Raw genomic sequence first — 23,256 nt, 5'->3', positions numbered from 1 at the left:
AATAGAGTCTAAGGAACTACTGCAGCAATAGGATTTGAGTCATGTCCTTGATATGTCATCATTTGATTGTGAAATATTCGGCTTTTCCTTTAGGTTGTGGATTTAGAGTGTGTTTGATTTGAATTATATATTGTGATATGCATGAGCACATGAGGTGTGACCATTGAGATGGTTATATGCGTATATGTTGAACTCGTATTTGTTATTCTTCGTTTGATTGCAGTGTGGTTTGATTTGGTTAGGATGGCTGACCAAAGACAAACTCGCGGTCGAGCTGTGATGATACGAGATGCACCTGAAGAGGCTCATGATGAGTCGTCTGTGCATATAGGGCAACATGAACCGGATAATGCGGCAGGTAGAGGCCGTGTGCGTGGGAGACCTAAAGGTAGAGCTAGAGGTCAGGCTGTGGAGGAACAGGAACCAGTTCAGGCTCCTGGGATGCCACAACAACCAAATGCGCCAGGCTTTGACTTTAATCAGTTCTTAGCTGGAGTTGCAGCTATGCAGGCTAACCAAGTGGAGAATCAGGCTATGCATAGGGAGCAATTATTGCAACAACAACAGCGTGTTGGTGCAAATGGCATCTATAACTGGCACCTGCACATCGTTTTCGTGCCACTCGATAAACAACACCCCCTCAATTTCTGGTTGAAACACTCCTGGACCCTGAACTCCTGCTGGTAAATTCACTGGTGGCCCCTAAACTTCGTCTGGTATATTCACCCCTTCCCCTGTCCCAGCCTCCGGGTCAACAAGCTCCTCAATAACAACCGTACTATGGGGAAGAGGAGGAGGCTCCAAGTCAAGCTTAATCTTACGATGTAACTCTTTAATGTCCTTGGAAGAATACTCCCTAACGTATACCTCAACAGACCCTGCCTTCAATCCTGTGACAGCCATATCCCTGAAATCTTCTTCATGGTTTATCGCCTTTATCTCATCCCGGTATTCGAATCCCTTCGGACATCAATGGTAATCCACAGTGGCTTTTCCGTATAGCCTCCTACACCATTTGTCAAGGTCGGACATTTCAATCTTAGCAATATGGTATATCCTACTTTGAACTTCCCCATCATAATATGCCAATTCACCAAGATTCTCATGGTGATGTAAATTAATCTGGAATCATTTACCGCCTCCTGGTGAAACTGCAAAAACAGAAAATAACCAATGCATTCACCAGTCAAGCCAACCAACAAACCACACAATTGAATACACCCACCAACATAACAACGACAATAAATTCTCTATATCCTAAACAACCAACACAGCAACAATAGTTAATTTTAAACAGGAGCACACCAACAATAAACTATTCATAAAGGCAACACACCACAATAAAGTATTCACAAAGCCAACACAAAATCCAAATTTTCACCAAAATCAAGCATATAAAGAAATATTATCACAAATGGACCCACAAAAATCAAACTTTATTTTCAGCACACTAGTTCTACATAAGTGGTCCTACAGGTTATGAGGTCAACATTTACAAAAGTTGCATACCTTCGACTACTTCGTCACTGCTTTCACTAATAGTATCATGGCACTGTAAAGGGGTATCTCGAGTATTTGAACCTGGAGTCCTTTCCCATCTCTTGTCTCTTTCACTTTGCCTTTCCCTCTCCCTTCGCTGTCGTTTTCTTTTGCCCATTTTTTCCCTTTACACCTGCCAACCAACAAGCCCTGTTCAAGTTATACATTACAGGAACCAACTAACATAAACACAAACCCATTTTAAAAAAATCAAAAAAATTTCCATTTTCAAAAAATCAAAAAATGTTACATACCTAGTTGTCAAGAAACGAAGAAGACCGAAGAAGACGATCAAGAAACAAAGCCCTACCAGGCGACCAAGAAACGAATAAGGCGACGAAGAAACAAAGAAAGTACACGAAACGAACGAACATTTTTTTTTGGGAAAAAAATAAAATCAAATAAAGTAAGAGAGAAGAAGATGAGGGTTAGAGCAATAAGTAAGTTAGAGAGAGAAAATGAATTTTTACCGAGCGGTTAATTTTTTTTTTAAAAAAAGTCAACTGATACAACCTTACACAGACTTACACATTCTTACACATGTCTGACATGCATGTAGAGGGACTTGTAGAGCCGTCAGTGAAAATATCGTGCCACGTCATCATTTTTTCAAAATATCAGCGATAAATTGGCTCAGGGGGTTTACATGGTGCCGCCACAAAGATCAGGGGGTTTACTAATCGTTTTTTTTATCACGGGGTTTGTCGTAAGGTACCCCTAAAGTCAGGGGACATGGGTGATTATTAGCCCTCAAACTCATAAAGTGATTTTTCAAGGCTAATCATAAACCTACAATCACTTAATGATTAATCAAAAGATTGATAATCAACAAAAGAAAGGAAAGCAATCAATGTAAATTGATGCACAATAAATGTTTCAGAAATAGGAAATAGAATGATCTGTAATCTTGGTTGTTGATAAAGTGTCTAACCACATAAATATGGTAGAGAAGGAATAATTATAACCCCAACAACCTTCCTATGAGTCTTCTAGAAGTAATCTCAATTTTGTGCTGAAAGTGAGTCTGTCGCGCCCGAGATTTACAAACTTCAGAAAGACTTCCAATGGGTGTAAGCCATGTGTCATCCTCTGGTTGGGGTGCTCAGAAAGAGTCGTTGGACCTCCAACGGTCACATAGGTCGCGCTCGAGATCTATGTGTCTCGCCCGTGATGAAGGTCAAAACCCTGAAGGGTTTTTGCCTGACTTTGTATCGCGCCCGAGATTTGTCTGTTGATTCCCCAATGCATAAGAAATCTCGGGCGCGAAAAGCTACTAGAACTAGTCGTAATTTCGATTTTTCTATTCTCGCTAGAAAGCTCCGTTTCGACCCGGGATGGTTTCTATATGTTCCTACACACTAATAAACATGAGTAGGCTCTTTAAATTGATTGTCAAACTCAGTTCAAGTGGGGCTTGGTCCAACAGTTACACTATAAAAATATCAAAATTACATTAAAAAAAATAGATACACTATAATATACCATTGTTATATTAAAAACACGATAAAAAAATAAAAAGAATACTAGAAAAAAATCTATAAAAAAAGAGAATAAATCATTAAAAAGTGAAAAAAAGTATTTGTGAAATTAAAAAAGAAAGAAAGTATTTTTCGTAAAAACAAAAAGTGAAAAAAAAAGAGTCAAAAACAGATAGGTAAAGTTATAAATAAAATGAGAAATAGTGTATTGTAGGAAATTATCACATTAAAAAATTACTATCTTAATTATATCTATTAAATGAAAAATATTAAGCCAAATCATCCAAAAGAGGCTAATAATCACCCATGGCCCCTGAATATAGGGGTACCTTACGACAAACCCCTGATAAAAAAAACAACCAGTAAACCCCCTGATCTTTATGACGGCGCTCGCTAAACCCCTTTTGGACGAAAATACCCCTGGCGCCGTCATATTTGGTCAACTAACATTTTTTTTTTGAAAAAGAAAAATGGCGGCGCCACGTCACCAAACTACCTTAAAAAATTAAAACACCCAAAATACTCCTAAAACACCTAACCCAATCTAAAACAACCCAATAAAATCTAACCCAACCAAACCCCTTCACCCTAACCGCCACCTGCCACTCCACCGTCCTCCGGCCACCACCACCACCCGCCGTCAAGGCCGGAAATTTTTCCGGCCTATTTTTCCGGCCTTCTTCTTGATCTGTTCTTCAACGAAGAACAGAGCTGAGTTGTTCTTCGTTGAAGAACAGATCCAGGTTCTGTTCTTCATCGAAGGACAGACCTGGACCTGTTCCTCAAGGAAGAATAGACCCAGGTCTGTTCTTCGTTGAAGAATAGACTGATTTGTTCTTCAATGAAGAACAGACCCATCTGGGTCTGTTCTTTGTTGAAGAACAGCTGGCTGAGGATGACCGAAAATTTTTCCAGTCATCTCGGAGAAGATGACCGGAAAATGTTTCGGCAGTGGTTGGAGTGGCGGCAGTAGTTGGGTGGTTGGGTTGGTTATTGTGGTTAACCAAATGGATATTGGGTTGATTTGTTTATTTTTTGTCCTTTTCTAAATTAAATTAGGGGTATTTTGGGTGTTTGAAATTTTTAAAGTCTTTCGCTAACGTGGCGCCGTCAATTTTTTTTTTTATTAAAACTGACAGTTGACTGAAAAAGACCGCGCTAGGGATATTTTCGTCATATTTGGGGTTTAGGGGGTTTAGGTGGCGCCACCACAAAGATCAGGGGGTTTACTGATCTTTTTTTTTATCTGGGTGTTTGTCGTAAGATACCCCTAAAGTCAGGGGTCATAGGTGATTATTAGCCTCCAAAAGAAGTCACACATCACTTGTGTTTAAATCTTGAAAATGTCCATATTGACCTAAAATACAGATTTTTTGTTTCAAAATATCCAACAGCTAAAAGACATATATGTTTGTGCTGATGTGGCAAGGACGTGGCCCGTTAGTAATCTACGCATCATCCATATTTTGCTGACTGAACTTATAACCCTGAGAAACAAATTTTGATTTGTCTACTCTCAATCGAACTTTGGTAACCAATTTGTGCAAACTGATTGATTCATTGTGGGTAGAGCGGGGTTTAGAGGCCGCTCGCCCAGTGGCTGACTTCAGATCTGGAAGTGTTTGAAAGAATGGAGTTGCTACTTAGTTCAACTAGAAAATGCCTTTTATACCGACTAGATCAACCTTACTCGCTTATGTACGTCAGCCTAATAAGACCTGGTACGTGGACCTCCTCGAGACTAGTGTGCTTGACTTATCAATTATCAATTTATTTACTAGATATATTAGGTTATCACATCTTAACATTCGTGCAGTTCATGGTATAATTTGCTGGGAATATAAACACACACTACTAGAAATTCTGCTTTTAGCGACGGATTTTAGTGACGAATTCAAAATCCGTCGCTAAAATTACATTTAGCGACGGATTCAAAATAGCAACGGATTTCGAATCCGTCGCTAATCTCATCAAATAATTGGCGGGAGTTATCCCGCCAAATTTAGCGACGGATTTTCCGTCGTTAAAATTGGCGGGAATTTTTCCGCTAATTTTAGTGACGGATTTAGTGACGGATTCAAAATCTGTCACTAAAATTGCCGAAATAATTCTCATCAATTTTAGAGACGAGTTTAGCGACGGATTTCATAATCCGTCGCTAAAATTTAATTGATTAAAAAACATTATTAATTTGTTTTTTAAAATATGATTATTTTTTATAAAAAAATTATTTATTATTTATTTACTAAAAAAATTAAAAAAATTATTTATTATTTATTTATTTAAAAAATAATTATTAATTATTTTTATATAATAAAATTATTAAAAATAAATTAATTATTATATTGCATTAATTATTATATAAAAATTAATTATTATGCGGGAATAAAGTGTGGGAGTAAATATTTTTTCTTTTTAGTTATATTTAAATATAAAACACATCGATATATAACAAAAATATGAGTTGGGTAAAATGGAGCTACGCGCTAGGGAACTCTATGGTTAAAGAGATATGGGTGAAGTAATGGAAGGATGGGTGACCTACTGGGAAGTTGGCAAGTCTACGAAAATTGTGGGTTGGTGACAGTGTGTGTCTATCGCGGGTGGGTTAGCGATGGTTGGCGACCGTTTAAATGATATTACATTTTACGATTTTAATTAAAAAAAATTATTTTTTTATTTTTTTTATTTTTAAAAATTAGTGACGGATTTAAATCCGTCACTAAATCCGTCGCTAAATTTTTAAAAATTCGTCGCAAATTTTTTCGTTCCGTCGTAAATTTTGTTTGCGACCAAATATATAAGCTAAACACTTTTAGCGACGGAATTTGGCCATTTAGCGACGGATAAATGGCTGTTTTCTAGTAGTGACATATGGTAAAAGACCCATATAAGACGCGCATATAACTTGATTCTGGCATTTGAGACAAGTAGCACTTACTCTTAAGCATTCATCTAAACCTGACAGTTTCTATCAAATAGTCAAGTAATAGCTAGTCTGGATCGTTTTACATGCATAAAACCTAAAACTGAATTTTTAGGTGTGATTGATTTTACTAAGTTATCTTGAATAACCTATACAACATCTAGATACTTTTTTGTGGAAACCCTAAGATGTCTAGTTGATTTGTTGGATTTGATTGGTTTGATTGCTAATTTAACGTGATTAGTCATTCCATCTGTTAATATTTGGATTTGGCATGCTTTGTAAAGTGGTTTAAACAGCTTCAACATATCCATGTGCATTTGGTAAACATATAAGGTTAGCAATACTTTTGAACATCGTCGACCAGAGTGTTTAGCACTCGATGCGTTTTGACCGTCAGTGTGGTCGGAGCTAGGTTCCAGATAGAACACGAAAGTTCTTCGTCTCATCGATATGCTTTCAATGGCTCAAACTATGGTCGATTCCAAGTTCAAACGGACCCAAAATCCCTCCTGAAAGATGTTGGTCTCGTCGATCTTAGGGTTTAGGGTCTGGTTTGTTTAGCGGGTTACAAGTTTGGGCTTCGAGGCCCGAATTAAATAGGGACAGGCCATTTACCACACAAATTATGGAACTACATCTAAAACAGTACACGTTGGCCCAAACAGGCCCGATTCCAAGCTCAAACGAGCCCAGAAATAGGAAAACAAGGTCGGATCGGGTTCGGAAGGAGTTGGGATTGTTTTTGAGGAAGGGGGGGAAGCAGGAAATCGGCGCCACTTCCCTGTGGCAGCGACGCCAATTCCAGTGGAGGCAGCGGTTCACTGATTTCACTCAGTTTTCATGCAAAATACTCAAACTACGCATCAAAAGCAAAGGAAAACATGCCAAAACATTCAGGAATTGAATTACAATGATCATACATCAATAACCATCCTAAATCATGCTTTTCTAAGGCAATTTTGAATGTAAGACGACAAAAACGTCAAGAACGCACAAAAAAGACAATGCATGTCTAACATGCTCCCTAAACACCAAAATTTAATCAATTTTTAATCTATTGCATAAAACATAATAAAACAGTCCTAAACATGCTCCTGATCACTTTTCATGGAAACTATAGCAAGAATACCAAAATCAACAGTTATGCTAAATAGTGCAAAATTAATTGGCGATTTTACAACTTCAAAATGCTATTGAAAAAAAAAATTAAAGGTCAATAGTTTTTGGGACATTTTGTCTTTTTTGAAAAAAATAACCGATTAACTAAAATTGGTGTTTTCTTTTTAAAAAATTTGGTTAAAATTGATCTCACCCAAAAAGTTTGATATTTGTAGGACATTAAACCAAAATTAAGAGGTTATATCATTACTTATTAAATTTCAGATGTAGTTTTTAAATGGCTAAAATAGGAAAAACTGAGTTTATTATATGCAAATAATCTTTATTGATCATCTCTTAAACTAATTAGTTTTATCATTTACAATCCTACAATCTCAGCACTCAAACAAATACATTATATTAGGTTAAACTCATCACAAAGTCTTTATACGTTAGTCTTTCACAAATATTTTGTATTTAAATGTCCCTTAACTATTTATTATATACATTTATTGTCCTTCTACGTACGGAATTAGAATTGTATATGATGGATACACCACCAGAATAGTACACAAAACCCACACAGGTGACGTTGGTCACTGACTCAGAGACAAGCCCGAAGTCACTGACTCAGAGACAAGTCCGAAGTCACTGACTCAGTACGCAGTGTTACCAGAAGACCAGATAACGCCCTTATCCCGTGAAATCAGGGATAAGGACGGATTTTACATAATCTTAACAAGAAGATGAACTCAAATCAGTAACAAGACGCATACTACAATGAAATGACTATCTATTATATATTAATGGACCTAGTTAAGGCAAAGATTACCTTTTATTACTCATATTCACTCAAAACTCTTATGAATTCAGTCTATCTGACTTAGGCATCAGAGGGTGTTCGAGCCAACACCGGCTCGAATCCTTCTAACCTATCTTTTCTGTGTAGATTGAAGATCACACTCAGACCGGCCACATCAAGACGGGATCCAGCTTCACCAGAGCCATCATTTGACGCCGTTTGTGGGAACGATAATTTGTTCTTGAATAAATTTAATTTTGGTTTTCGGTGATAGACAACCATAAAAAAAGACTGGAAATCACGAGTGAAAATCAACAAATTAGAGCAAAAGTGGTTATCAAAAGGTAATATATGAAGCTGTCAAATCAAGAAAGTTTAGTTCATCCAAACTTCTTCATCTCTCTATGTCATAGAAGGAACAGTTACCGTGTACCGGAACAGTTACCGTGTGCCAGACGCAGACACCAATGCAACCGAAAAAAACAGATAAGTTTCTCCTTTTATATCACTAGTATTCAAAGTGGCAACCTTATGATTCTTGTAGAATAACATTTAATTGTATCGATATTATGGATCTACTAAATTAAAATATTAAAGTCATAAAATCAAAAAAAATTACTTTATTGTACTATCATTAAAATTTACTTGTTGAATCATTTTTACCGAAGCTTGAAATGATTGAAATGTTGCTTAATGGAATTTCAAAAGAGGAACCACTGTGAAAGTCAAACTACTGTGACAGTCAGAAAAGAAACCACTTTGACAGTCAGAAGAGAACACTCGGAAGAGAAACAAATGTACTTGTCAGTATATAAATCACTGTACTAGTGAGCAAAAAGAGAAAGGCACCAGAAAAAAACCAAAGGAGGATCGATCCCAGACGCAGAGTGCTAGGGAAACAACCGGAGGATAATGTCATCAGACGCAGAGTGTCGGGGAAACAATAACCGATGCTCCCAGACACAGAGTGCTGGGGAAACAATAATTGATGCTCCCAGACGCACAACAACATCACAGATTAACGAGTAACCCCAGGCGCAGATGTAGATAATGGGATCCCAGACGCAGATGCCAAACGCAGATGTAGAGTAGATATGTAGAAAGATGAACAACAACATCACAGATTAACGAGTAACCCTAGGCGCAGATGTAGATTGACGAATGGTCCCAAGCGCAGACGCATGTGAAATATAAGAAACCCAAAGATATAGCAAGCGTGGTACATGTGATAGAAATGCAAATGGACCAATAGTCCCAGACGAAGAGGAACAAGTGATTTCAGACGTAGATGAACAAATGCAGGAGGACCAACAGTCCCAGGCGTAGAGGAACAAGTAATCTTAGAAGTAGATGAAGAATATAAAGGCATGAAGATCAACAGCCCCAGGCACTGAAGAATGAATGAGGAGGAAGAACACCGCCACTAGGAGTGGTCGCAACAACGAGAGCCTTACCAGTGAACAATGGTCCAATTCCCCCACTTGAATCCCTCACCGGAGGAGTCGTAGGGAGTGCAACAGGAAGCAACATCGTGCCACCAACAACAGATGGAGTGTCGTGTGACATTACACCACCAGCGGTGCGAAGAAGCGTCAAAGGACAAGCACCTTCACCCTAAGGCTATCACACACCCCAGTACCTGACATCAATGGCGTATCAGCAACTAGGGTGGTACCCGGGATACTATCCATGAACCCATCCTAATCATCAAGGTTATCAAAGGACTATGCATCCAATTTATTTCCCGTCCCTAGATAGGTTGGAAAGGAGAAGCATACTCAGAATAAAGACTCGGAAGGGAGACGCAGACCAGAAGCTCTCGGGCAGAAAAAGAAAACTGGAGATGAACCTCCACGAAAAGGCCAGTCCGAGCCTACAACCCGGAAAAAGAACAACGCACTATACAAATCTACTAGAACCGACTCTATACCAAGAAAGAACAATGCTCTAGAGGCCAGAGAGAGGGGCACGGACACAGAAGTCTTGAAAGGAAGGAAAGGGAGAGGACGAAGACCGAGAGGACGAAGATTCTCCCCTTAAAACAAAAATATAATTGGTAAAATTTCCTTCACAGTATAAATTACCAAACTTTGATTTTTTTTAATGGGACAGGAGATTCAAAAAGTCGCAAGGGAAAATCGATAAAAAATAACATAAGCGGTTATGAAGGAAAGATAATTGTGGCCGTACCATCCCACCAAACAGCAGTATGACTTTGAGGAAAACAGATAAGTTTCTTATTTTATATCACTATGATTCGGAGTGGTCGTTATATTACGCTTGTAAAATAACGATTAGTCATAGCAATATTATAGATCTATTGAATCATGAAAATTGAAATATCGAATTGAAAGAAAACGTTACGTTATTGAAGCAATATTAAATTTTACTGGCTGAATCATTTTTAAGGAATCTTGCAACGATTGAAAGGTTGCGATATAGAGCTTCGGAGAAGAAAGTGTCGTACCATTCAGTGGAACAACTATTGTACTAGTCAGTAGAGAAACCATGGTCACAGAGGGACTGTAGAAATAAGCAAATGATAAACAAATATCAATGGTAAAATAAAAAGCAATCGGAGGACGCACAACCCAGACGCAAAGGTGCTGGGGCTGTAATCGGAGGACACACGAGGTCCCTAACTCAAACAAAGGCGCATAAAAGATTGTTCCTCCTAAGAAGGGAATGCCAAACCCACACAGAAAAGAGCACTTGGAGCCAGTAATGAGAAGAAAAGAAGAAGTATGAGATAAAGAACTTAAAAAAGCACTGGTAGAGAAGAAAAAAGCCTCAAAAGAAGGATGAAAGGCCTAGAAGGAACCGGATCCACATAGATGAAGTTACCTCAAAAGGTCCACAGGGGAAAGACTCAGTTCACAAACCCAAACCTCTAGAGAGAGAAGCAGAGAGTTGCATCTGCGACAAAAGAAACGAAGGTGAAGAGAAGGACACCGTCTACCATGAAATTAGAGATGCGTTAAAAAAATACGAAGCTCTGGGCAAAGCCGACGAGGAGGATAGATAGGACGAATACTCCCTCTTGAAAACTGAAATACAATTGGTAAGGTTTCCATCACATTTTAAATTACCAGCATTTGATTCTTTTGATGATACAGGATACCCGAAGAGCCATATCTCGAAATTCAAAACAATAATGATGTTGCAAGATGTCAGAGACCCGATGCTGTGTCATGTGTTCCCTGCGACGTTGAAGGAATCAGCCCAGAAATGGTATTCCTACCTCAAGTCGGGATCGATTACATTATTCCCAGACCTAGCATCAGCATTTAAAGAAAGATTCAAGACCAACATCCTCATGTAGAAAGACTTAAGTGACTTGAGGAAACGCAAGCAAGGCAAACAAGAAACCTTGAAGAACTTTGAAGCGGTCCAAATTTAAAATTTAAATCATGGCACAATGATAGAAGCAATGAAGATCGGCATCAAATTTAAAGTATGGCAGATGTGGATCTCCAAGTATAACAAATGTGGGTTGGAAAATATCCACAGATTATCGAAGTATGGAGGATGAGGACCTCCAAGTATGACAAACGTGGATTGAAAAATATTCACAAAGTATCAAAATATGGCGGATGTGGATCTCTGAGTATGAAAAACGTGGATTGAAAAATATTCGCAAAGTATCAAAATATGGCGAATGCGGATCTCCAAGTATGACGAATGTGTATTGAAAAATATCCACAGTGTATCGAAGTATAAAACACTCATACATAACTGACATGGATCCATAAAACATGAAAATTGTTCCGAAATAGAGGGGTTGATTCTAATTAACGTAAGAGCCCCAAAAGAAAAGAACAAAAGAAGTGATGTCCCACGAGGCAACATAAAAAGTATTCGAAAGCTAGCTAAAAAAAACATTTTCCTTTGGTAGGGTCGCTCCCTCCTCTGGACCATCAGTATTCTCCTCACGAAGTTCTTCCTTCCTTGAAGGATCGTCAATTTTTCCCTTGGAGTCTTCACGTTGGCAGAAGACTTGAGCAAACATGAATGCTTGAAGTATACTTGTTTGAAAGGGAGGAAGTAATGATGGATATGGTTCAACCTTACCAAAAATATCTAAGACCAAACAGAGTCCTACTCAAACAGGGATAGACGTAACGTACCAGACTCAGTGTATTGTATCAGACTCGATATGGTGTACCAGACTCAGTGTAGTGTACCAGACCCAGTGTACTATATAGCGAATGCAGATCTCCACGTAGGATTAATGTGGATTGTAAAACATCCCCAGAACATTCACCATAAGAAATTGTGGAATATAAAACAAATGATTGTCCCAAGGGACAAGAACTAAACAAACACGAAGTAAAAAGGCTACGAGCCTAGATGATGTTCTCCTCTGGAAAGGTCACTCCCTCCTTTGGACTTACAACATCAAACGCATTGAGTTCCTCTTCATCAGGAGAATCTTGAAAGTTTGTCATTTTTTGGTTCGATGCCTCCAGTAGAAGCTAGTCGCAGACCTATGACACAGACGCATGACATAGTCAACAATATGATTCTTTACAGATAAAGAAAAAGCAACACACATTCATAAAAAGCACGCAATTTTTCTCTGAAAGGGGGAGTCTACCACAAAGACCCCCCTAAAGAAAAGTACAAACAAAAGAAGTACTACCTCACAAGGTAGCACCAAAACAAAGTAAAAGAAAACTAGCTATAGGTCCAACATATGACCTACATCTTTTCCTCTAGAAGGGTCACTCCCTCCTTTGGACCACCCGAATCTCTCTCTTTAGAAAGCTCCTCGACTGAGTCAGGGACAAGAAAATCATGCTTGAGAACCTCCGAAGTTTCAACCTCCAAATAACGGTTGAAATTGTCTTGGACGCAGTCAATAGTCTCGAAGGAGGCAATCCTTGCCATCTTTGGCAGTAGTATCAGAATCTCTTTTTCCTCCTCAGATTCCATGGCGTCCTTCATGCCATCTCTAGCAGCGTACGAAGGGAGAATCGGAGAAACATGCAACCCATCTTTCTTAAGCTGCAACCTTTGCCGCAACTCGCTGACTCAGAGCTTAAAAATCAATCGACATAAACTTGTTGATATCATAATCGGGGTAGTCCCCACGAATGATCTTAATCATAGTGGAACAGAAGTCGTCAAGCCGCTCACATACACATTGGGTAACACATGTTTAAACCCGACAATCACAACATCATCATTATCATCAAAAGAGAGAGAGAGAGTCACGTCATCAAGAAAATTGTCACCCATCTTTGCAATAAAGGAGAAAAAAAGTAAACAAAATCCAACATGTAGAACAAAACAAAGAATTGAAGTGGGCCGAGCCAAAATAAAGCTCGATAAGAAGACACAACACGAAGAAAGAAACATTTCAAAATACAAGACAAAAGGTCACAAACACACTCCACAGAATAATGAAACAAACATAAATGCTTGATATAAATATTTTTGTTGGGAGGGACTAATGATGGATACACCAGAATAGTACACAAGACCCGCACAGGTGACGTTGGTCACTGACTCAGAGACAAGCCCGAAGTCACTGACTCAAAGACAAGTTCGAAGTCACTGACTCAGTACGCAGTGTTATCAGAAGACCAGATAACGCCCTTATTCCGTGAAATCAGGGATAAGGACGGATTTTACCTAATTTTAACAAGAAGATGAACTCAAATCAGTAACAAGATTCGTACTATAATGCAATAACTATCTATTATATATTCATGGACCTAGGTCAAGTAAAGAATACCTTTTATTACTCATATTCACTCAAAACTCTTATGAATTCAGTCTATCTGACTTAGGCATCGGAGGGTGTTCGAGCCAACACCGGCTCGAATCCTTCTAACCTATCTTTTCTGTGTAGATTGAAGATCACACTCAGACCGGCCACATCAAGACGAGATCCAGCATCACCGAAGCCATCAATATACATTTATTGTCCTTCTATGTAAGGAATTAGAAGGATAAAAAACACCGTCGTTTTAATTGGCATGAAACAACGTCGTTTTATGCATAAAAGAAACACATGTGTTCAAAATAAATAGTTAAATGACTACTTAAATGTAAATTATTTGTCAAGGATGAAATAAAATAAATTTAATAGTACAAGGACCATAGAATGAGTTTGACCATTATATTATTATATGTTCATTGTTAAGATAAAAAAACAAGAGTGACCAATAAGGCAACAATCAATATATATTTCTTGTTCACATCAATGAGTTTATTGAATTTCTATTTCAAGGGCTCCTCATATCATGTATGGTGGTCAGTATTGTGATATTTTGGTGGCATTTTACGAGCAAAAAGTACGATGAAAAAGCTTCATATCTGGAAATCTTGCTCAACAACAATGCAACATGCTTCATGAGCAGACTTCAAAAGGAACTGCAATTGCTTATTTACATAGGAAAATACTTGCCTACATTAGTATTATCACATTTAAATGACTAGATTAAAAATATTTAATAAATACTAAATTTTGTCAATCTCTCATTGGCCAAGTAAAAAGGACTCAATATGCATGTCATCTAATATCCAAGAATTTCACATTAACATGTATAGTCTGATCTAGCACTGTTGACATATTATAATGAGTATTAACAACATATATTGATCAAGGAAAAATAATATAAAGGTTTAACTTACATTTCGATTGCTTTGGTGATTGTGTGTTACTACAGTATGATCCCACTTTCATTTTCCATTAGTAACAGAACTGGTTGTGTCCTAATGCATTTCACAAATGTTACCAGAACTCCCTACAAGAACAATATCCATCCTTAAAATGATGAAATCTGTTTACATCTCTGACAATAATTTCCCTCCGAGAAACGGCAGATGCAAGCTTCATAAAGGAGTGGCAATCCCCACAGATTCGTAGATTCTTCATAATTCGGATAGATGCCCCGGGAGGCAAGCACATTAGACCATAAGTAAGTGCCAGCTTCTCACTATGGTGTCTCAGAAGTTCTTGTTTTCTATTCTCATCCACATCATGGAGATCATAGCTTGTGTCCGCCTTATAACCAAGTTTCTTCATCTCTTCCAGCAACGTATCTAACTCCGTATAAATATCAGCAATTCTCGGATGCCTCGTCTCTCCTACAATGAACGTGTGAACTTTTTTCTTAACTTCAATCCAACTCTTTCCTGTCTCTTTCTTTACCTTAATTTCTTTGAGAATCTTCCTTGCTTTTGCTGCATCCTTCCACTTTTTATTGGCGCCGTATGCATTTGCCAATAAAACGTAGTTCCCTGCATTATCCGGTTCAATCTCAAACAAGTTCTTAGCTGCAATCTCAGCTAGTTCAAGATTTCCATGAACCCTGCAAGATGCTAAAATTGATCCCCACATCGGCGCAGTAGCACCAAATGGCATATCGTTTATCAACTCATGGGCTTCATGCATTTTCCCTGCTCTAGCAAGAATATCAACCATGCACGAATAGTGAAGAACATTTGGCAATACATTATGCTCTCTAGACATAAGATTGAAATAGTTTTGTCCCCTGTCAACGAGACCCATGTGACTGCAAGCCGTTAATACGGAAACATATGTTATTTCATCTGGGCATATACCTGTCTGCTGCATTTTCTCAAATAGAATCATTACTTCTAAAGAATGAGCATGCTTAGCAAATCCAGAAATCATCACATTCCATAAAACAATGTTCTTCGCTTGAGCATCCGAAAAAGCAACATAAGCCTCTTTAACACTACCACATTTAGCATACAAGTCAACAAGAGACGCAGCCACATAAACACTCAAACCGAATCCAGTTTTATAGACAACAGCGTGCACCTGTCTCCCTTCAATGGAAGCTGCTAATCCTGCACAAGCACAAGAAACAGAAGACATTGTAAACTGGTTACATTCAAGGCCAGTTGCTCGAGCTCTGTTAAAAACAAACAGAGCCTCCTCATAAAGCTCATTTTGCACATACCCTGCAACCATACAACTCCACGTAACAGCGCTCCTCTCTTGCATCCCTTCAAAAACACGAGTCGCGCATACTATCAGTCCACTTTTAGCATAAACATCAACCAATGCAGTACCCACAAAGACATTTGCATCCATTGCAGCCTTCAGAGCAAATGCATGCAACTGCTTACACACAAAAGTATCGCATTTCGCAGCAGACGCGCAAATAACACTTGACACCGTGAATTCACTCATCATAGAGTTTCCTTCGCTTCGCATTTCCACGAAAAGCCTAAGAGCTTTGTCTTCCTCCCCGTTTCGAGTATACGTAGCAATCATGGTATTCCATGAAACCAAGCATCGTTCAGGCATTTTATCAAACACTCTACGAGCATAGTCCATTAGGCCGCATTTTGAGTAGACATTGATGAGCATATTTGATGTTAGAGTCTCTGCATTAACACCAAAATGCAACAGCACTTGTGCATGGCAAGACTTTGCATTCATGGGTATTCTTCTTTTGGCACATAATTGTAACAGGGAATGGACAATATTTATAGGCATGTACATATAGATCCTTGAACTCTTGAGTAAAGAATATTTATGTCCTTACAATCTAACTCGCTATAATTTAACCTTTAAATTTGTAGAAATTGTCCAAATTGTTTGTTACCGATAAATAAGTTGACTCAATCTACTGGTCGATATGTTAACGGGCGCTTTCAATTTTTTTAACTAATCTAAGATGATGAGAAATTATTATATAGACTTAGTCTATTATGTCATTCGTGGATTCAGGCAATCACATTATAACACGTCATTACAATGATAATCTTACTGTAATTTCATTTGTTTTTTTTTACATTTTTTAATTATAAAATTACAATAAGGCCATCATTTTAATAACGTGTCATAATGCATTGGCTCAGTACATAGATGACGTGTTAGACATAAGTCAATGTAATAATTTTTCATAGATAACCTATCAATTGTTCATTTAAAAATTAAACTAATAACAATTAAAATTAAATTTAAAATAAACTATTTTCTCCGTCCCAATAGAGTTTTCCACCTTGTTATTATGACATAATTAAAAAAAAAAATTAATGATAGACTTTTATAAATTTCTCTACTTTTCTTACCCTTATTTAATATATTCTACACTTTCAATTTATAAATTTATAGACGTTAATAAATACTAGCTCATTAATTGATTTTAAATAGAGGTAGAATAGAAAGATCAAATTTAAAAATTGTTACTCCCTCCGTCCCGTTTAAGAAGGGACAAATGAGTTTTTCACATAGATTAAGGAAGCATTAACTATTATAGTGTTTTCTTATTTTACCCCTATTTATGATAGTGTTGTATTTTGTGTATAGACTAATATTCATTAATTATGGAAAGAGAAAAGGGGGTAAAAAAGGAAAATTTATATAAATTGGCACAAAAAACACGATATGGCCTTCTTAAGTGGGACAAATAAAAAGGAGATATGTCCCTTCTTAAATGGGACGGAGGGAGTACTTCTTAGAAATGGATAAGAATTTTATGACAAAAAAAATCTAAAAGTGGACAACTCTATTGAAACGGAGAGAGTACTAAATATTATAATTAAATATGCAAATCATCCCATCAAAAATTGTTAAAAAGAGCTAGCAACTTTAGTCTTTATACACATCTTTTCTCGGGCATCGAGGAAAGTAATAATAAACTAGAGCGTACAATAAGGATTTTGAAAGAAACACGGCAGAGTGACGAGATATTGATATATTTAATAAATTTAAACGAGATATTGAGATATTCACGATTTTGGGAAGGGGTAATGTTATATAAATTCACAAACTATACACCTTTTCTCAATTTAATCATGAACTATAAAACGTCTCAATTGTATGCATGAACTTTGTTTTTTTCTCAATTGGATACACCGACCACAAATCCGGCTAATTTTGCTGACATGGAGGCCGGACGTGACACGTCAGCGCACTCGGTTGGCCATTTTTTCCACGTCAAAAATTCCCTCTGCCACATCAAAACTCCCCGTTTTACCCAAATTCCATTTTCTTCTTTTAATCGACATTCTCCTCTTCTTCTTTGTTCAATTCAGCAAATCCAAAAACAGAAAAACTCTAAACTCTGAAAACCCTAATTGATCGCTCCTCTTCTTTCCCACAATAGCGATGGCAACTGTTTTTGAGGGAAGGAAAAGATGTTTCTCGACACCAAGACCCATTACGGGCTCTCCTTCTACAGGCACAAATGAGACTTATTCATATGCTTCGGCTGCATCTTCTCTTCCTAAGAAACTTTGCAAACATGCAGCTACTGCTAAATGCTACATTTGTTACACCGATGTTGATCCTGGAAGACGATTTTACCGTTGCCCTTTCAGACGGGTAAGTTTCACAAATAACTGATTAGGGTTAGCTATTGATATTTCTTCTACTCCATTTGGCATTCTGATTAGTACCAGCTATTGGAAAAAGCTTTCGTATTTAACAATGTATGCTCAATTTTATACCTTGCGTGTATGTTTTTTCAGTTTGATGACTGCTCATATATGGAGTGGGCTGATAGTGAAACTCCAAACCATTTGAAAAATTTGCTGGTGAAATTGATGGATAATAAAGAAATGATGGAGGAAGACCTAGGGCTGAAAATCCAAAGTGAAAGGGACTTGGTGAACAAAGCCGAAGCAGGTGCTGCTATTGCAAGGGCCGCAAGAGACATGATGAGCACTTTCTCTGAGAAGATGAGGGATGCAGAATCAACTAAAGAAGAGCTGCAACAAACCAGGAATGACATTGTTGAAATGAATTCACTATTCGACAAGAAAGTGGACCAATTGACTGAAAAGAATGTCAAACTCATTGGGGATAGGAAGAAACTTAGAGCTAAGGTGAAAAAGCTGAAGATGGTGAATTGGATGCTTGTGTTTTTCATTTCTTTGCTGATGTTAGTTATAATAGCAGTATTTTTGGTGGGGATGTAGTAGTTATGTTGATGTTGTAAGTTTGAATGTTAAGCTATGTAGTAGTTATGTTAATGTGGTGGGGAAATAGTTATGTAGTAGCTATTGTTGTAAGTTTGAAACTTAAGCTACTAAGTTTTACTCTTTTTAATATTATCAAGTTTGTGTTATCATGCTAAATACCTTATCAAGCTTGAACCTTAATGATATGCATACCCTTTTTGCCATTGTTTACAACAAAAATGTATACTGGTAACAACACAAACAGATATAGCATAAAATGGCTTATTACATTGCAATAATTGGTGTAACCAAGTTTTGACAAAATAACGGCCTACAAAATAACGGCCTACAAAATATCAGTAAATATCAACACCTGTAGCGCCAAACGTATATGAGCATGTATAGTGAGTGCCAATCATACAATGACTGCCTATACAATCAAAACAAAAAATGACCTAAGAGTCATTCAAAATAAGCCTAACACCTACTTAGCAGCACTCTCTCGAGTTAAAACAACTTTTTTTTGAGTATTTTGCAACTTTTCCTCGACTACTTGTTGTTGCCCTTGCATATGAAGGTTGAATTGTCACCGTTGATGCCTCATTGCCTCTGCCACCTCTGCCACCCATGCCTGACCTGCCACCTCTTCCACCTCTGCCACCCATGCCTGACCTGCCACCTCTTCCACCTCTTCCACCTCTGGCATTCCTTCCACCGCTTGCAGCTGGTTGTTCTTGTGGTTGTGCTTGTGATTGCTGGTTCCTCCCGGCAGCAATAAGTTGAGCGCGGCTGGTCTCTGGTTTGGTTCCTGGTGGCTGCACATTCAATATAAGTGTCAAAGATATGTCCAACAACAGTTTAACTTCAAAAAAACAATTTAATTATGATTACCCGGATGTACATATTATTTGTTTCTTCAATTATCCTAACTCCAAAACCCTCATTAACCTACACATAAAAGATATAGCATATGAGAATTATTAGGTATAATGCAGCATAGAAAAAGCTTATAGGGATATTTAGAGGACATACCCGTCTTTTTTCTCTCCTTTTAGTGCGCTTATCATCAGCGGAGACTACTCTTGGTAGTTGCTGTCTATGTGATGTCCCAGGGGCAATAGGTTTTCTTGGTCTTCCTCTAGAAGCCTGCAAAACATTCACAATTAGCTATAATGCAAAAAATATAATTCTAAAAATACTAAACAAACAGTCACAATTAACATACCGGTGTCTTTACTCGTCGTTGAATGTTAGTTTCCTTACAAGTTCTTGTATTGTGACCCACAACTCCACATCTCGAGCAACTCATTAGAACTCCACTCTTCGATAGCTTGTTTGGATTCTTATCTTCCTCAATGCCTCTTTTTCTCTTCGTTTTTGGTCGTCCGGGCATTGGCTTAATCACCGGTGGCTTAATTGCATTACCTTCTGCTCTAGGCCACATCTTCTTGCCATTTAAAGGTTCAATGGCATATCGACAGGCTTCCAGGTACATTTGAACAGAATAATAGGGATCCACAAAATCTAAAGGGTCCTTGTTCAACCATAAGATACTAGAACATGCATGCATACATGGAATACCAGTAAGTTGCCATGCCCTACAAGTACAGGTCAATGTTTTCAAGTTTACAACATATTGATCGTCCTTTATTGCTACCTGAAACTTATCCCCTATGGATGGTGTGGCAGTACAAATTCTAGAATTGTATTTTAACTCTTCTACCCTTTCCCTAATCCTAGGGCAAATTGTAAATGTGACACCAGTCATTTCAGTGTGCTTCTTATGCATTCTTTCCATCAAAGCACACCTAATTTCCTCAAGCATTTCAATGATATGCTTTCCCCTAGTCTTAACTATATACCCATTAAAGCATTCACATACATTGTTGTCTATCATATCAGACTTAGGGTATTCAGACATGTAAAACTTACAAAATTTATTAGGTCCTCTTTTAAGAAAATCTTTGTGAGCTGCCTCATCTTCTTCAAGCAACTTTTCTATAGCAGCATTATATGATGCCTCATAAGTACTTCTCGCTGCCCTCCAAAACAGATTCTTCAATGTCTGGCCCTTAAATTCTTTTTTCCAATTGCAATAGACATGCCTGGCACAATTTCTGTGCTCGGCGTGTGGGGTAAGCTTCATAATTGCATTTGTAAGTCCCTGAGACAAAAAAAAAAGAAAAAAATTTGTTAAGTAACAAAAATGTAGTTCAAATCAAATTAATATCAAATGACACTAATTAAGTAGATAAATTCACAACAAATATTACCTTCTGCTGGTCACTAACAAAGCTCCATCCATACCCATCAATAATCCCAAGCTCTTCAAACAAAATTTCAAGAAACCAAGTCCAGAAGAACTCATTTTCAGACTCGACCACAGCCCAACAAATAGGGAACATTTGGTTGTTCCCATCCTTAGCCACTGCGGTAAGCAAAGCTCCACCAAGAAATGTTTTCAAAAAACACCCATCGAATCCAATTATCTTTCGGCATCCTTTCATAAACCCTTTTTTCAGAGAGCTAAACCCAATGTAGAACGCCTTGAAAGTCCCTCCTTCCTCAAGCATGAAGTCAAATCTTCCCTCTCTATCGACTCTCATCAGTTCAGCCTTGTAAGATCTTAGGAATCCGTAATGTTCAATTACAGACCCCCTAAGCATTTCTAACGCAAGACTTTTAGATCTGTACAGCATTGCTCTACTCACTCTGACACAAAAAGTTTCTAAGAGATCACCCGCTAACTCTTTAGCAGAGAAGTTAGGACATCTTCTAAACTTGTTCCTGTATTGTTTTGCTATCCAATTACCAGTCACCATCCTATTTTCCAGCACTCTAGGACATAAATGCTCACTAACCAGAGTTTTTATACAAAATGTACATTCATCTGGCAACATACTACCATAAAGCTTCCAGGGACAGTTTTTCATGCAACGCATTTCTAACTGATATCTGCTACTCCGTATGATTTTAAGATTATGGCCATTCCATATAGCCCACTCCCGAACTGCTTCTTTGCATTGATGTGCATTCTCAAATTTCATTCCCAGTAATAGCACCAGTAGTTTATGGTCACATTTAGGATCATATACCCCATATTTCTTCTTTTTTCCATTACACTCTTCCTCATCACTTCCATCTGAATTTACTTCAGCATCAGAGTCATAATAATCACTATGAAACTCACTAGAAACTGAGTCAGCACAAGATGCAACAGCCCCAGATTCAATGGCCTTGACTTTTCCTGTGCTCCGAACACTTCTTACGGTGTGCATAGTCTGAACAATTTCAGGCTGCATTTTTTTGTACTTTGTTGTGTTCTTCCTTGCTTCAATGTACTCAACATCATTTGACAAGTTATCATCGCTCAACCCATCATCTGTGTCACTCTCACCTACCGGATTATAGTCCAAATATTCACTTTCTATCTTCTCGTCTACTTTTCTATCAATCAGTAACTCACTTGCATAATTTATGTTCTTTTGTTGTGCAACTCCATCTAACTGATTTACTACTTCACCTGCAGAATTTATGTTCTTTTGTTGTGCAACTCCATCTAACTGATTTAATACTTCACCTGCACATTCTTTGTTCTTTTGTAATGGAACTCCCTTTTTCTTTTGAGCTTTCTTCAATTTTGAGGATTGACTCTCAAACACATCATTGTTATTTTTCTTTACCACGATATAAATATTCAGTATCCCATTCAGTTCAACAGCTTGCTTCATCATTTCAGGAAATGTAGCTTCCCCTTTGAGGTCAAAGAGTTCATATTTGACGCCTTGTCTTACAATCTGATACATTAACTGATATTCATTGAACTGAAAACCGAACTTCGCCACGTCTTCTCGAAGGTCCGAAAAACTAAAATTATTTGAATAAAGTCCATGAACGGGTTCAAGTTTACCACCGATGTAATGACGACCACCGTCATAGTATGCTACAAACCCACCATAATGATAAAAAATGGAAAATCTCGTTTTTTCCATTAGAGCTGTACAAAAAAAATACCATTTTAATACGCCATAACATGATTGTTGAAACAAAGCAGCAGCCATGACCCACAAAAATAGAAATTAGGGCAACTAAAATTTATAAAAAACAAGAATCAAGTCTACGGAAGTTTAGATTACATACCCGTATGAAACTTCTGTGTGCTTCTTCTACCTCTGTGCGCTCACGAGAATCGCCATAGCTAATTTAGGTTTTTATGTTTGGGGATTTTGTTCGTTGTGAAGAAGACGAGGAGAATGGAAAGTTATATGAAATCGAACAAAATGTCGATTAAAAGAAGAAAATGGAATTTGGGTAAAACGGGGAGTTTTGATGTGGCAGAGGGAATTTTTGACGTGGAAAAAATGGCCAACCGAGTGCGCTGACGTGTCACGTCCGGCCTCCATGTCAGCAAAATTAGCCGGATTTGTGGTCGGTGTATCCAATTGAGAAAAAAACAAAGTTCATGCATACAATTGAGACGTTTTATAGTTCATGATTAAATTGAGAAAAGGTGTATA

At 37.7% G+C, this 23,256-nt stretch overlaps 2 protein-coding genes across 2 annotated transcripts; both read right to left on the bottom strand.

Annotated features, from left to right (window-relative positions):
• Nucleotides 1–14,433: 14,433 nt before the first annotated feature.
• On the bottom strand, nucleotides 14,434–16,464 carry LOC126660965 (pentatricopeptide repeat-containing protein At5g04780, mitochondrial). The gene has a single exon (XM_050354691.2). The coding sequence runs from the start codon at nucleotides 16,332–16,334 to the stop codon at nucleotides 14,589–14,591; it is 1,746 nt and encodes a 581-aa protein (XP_050210648.1). The 5' UTR covers nucleotides 16,335–16,464; the 3' UTR covers nucleotides 14,434–14,588.
• Nucleotides 16,465–18,923: 2,459 nt separating this feature from the next.
• LOC126661830 (uncharacterized) lies at nucleotides 18,924–22,800 on the bottom strand. Its single transcript, XM_056104146.1, has 7 exons — nucleotides 21,013–22,800; nucleotides 19,965–20,903; nucleotides 19,772–19,885; nucleotides 19,631–19,687; nucleotides 19,279–19,554; nucleotides 19,161–19,169; nucleotides 18,924–19,070 (listed from the first exon to the last, which is right to left on the bottom strand). The coding sequence occupies exons 1-7, from the start codon at nucleotides 22,798–22,800 to the stop codon at nucleotides 18,924–18,926; spliced, it is 3,330 nt and encodes a 1,109-aa protein (XP_055960121.1).
• Between the last annotated feature and the right edge of the window lie 456 nt (nucleotides 22,801–23,256).

Source organism: Mercurialis annua, linkage group LG8 (assembly GCF_937616625.2).
Source record: "Mercurialis annua linkage group LG8, ddMerAnnu1.2, whole genome shotgun sequence".
NCBI lineage: Eukaryota > Viridiplantae > Streptophyta > Magnoliopsida > Malpighiales > Euphorbiaceae > Mercurialis > Mercurialis annua.
The sequence above is the reverse complement of the archived record's forward strand: the minus strand, read 5'-3'. Positions and strand labels throughout refer to the sequence as shown.

What these genes read in the sequence shown, in the direction of transcription:
- LOC126660965 (XM_050354691.2), bottom strand. Translation starts at nt 16,334, where the DNA reads ATGTACATGCCTATAAATATTGTCCATTCCCTGTTACAATTATGTGCC.
- LOC126661830 (XM_056104146.1), bottom strand. Translation starts at nt 22,800, where the DNA reads ATGGCTGCTGCTTTGTTTCAACAATCATGTTATGGCGTATTAAAATGG. An exon ending in TTGTTAGTGACCAGCAGAAG is followed by an intron (nt 20,904 to 21,012) that starts GTAATATTTGTT and finishes TTTTTGTCTCAG; the next exon opens with GGACTTACAAATGCAATTAT. An exon ending in AACGACGAGTAAAGACACCG is followed by an intron (nt 19,886 to 19,964) that starts GTATGTTAATTG and finishes AATGTTTTGCAG; the next exon opens with GCTTCTAGAGGAAGACCAAG.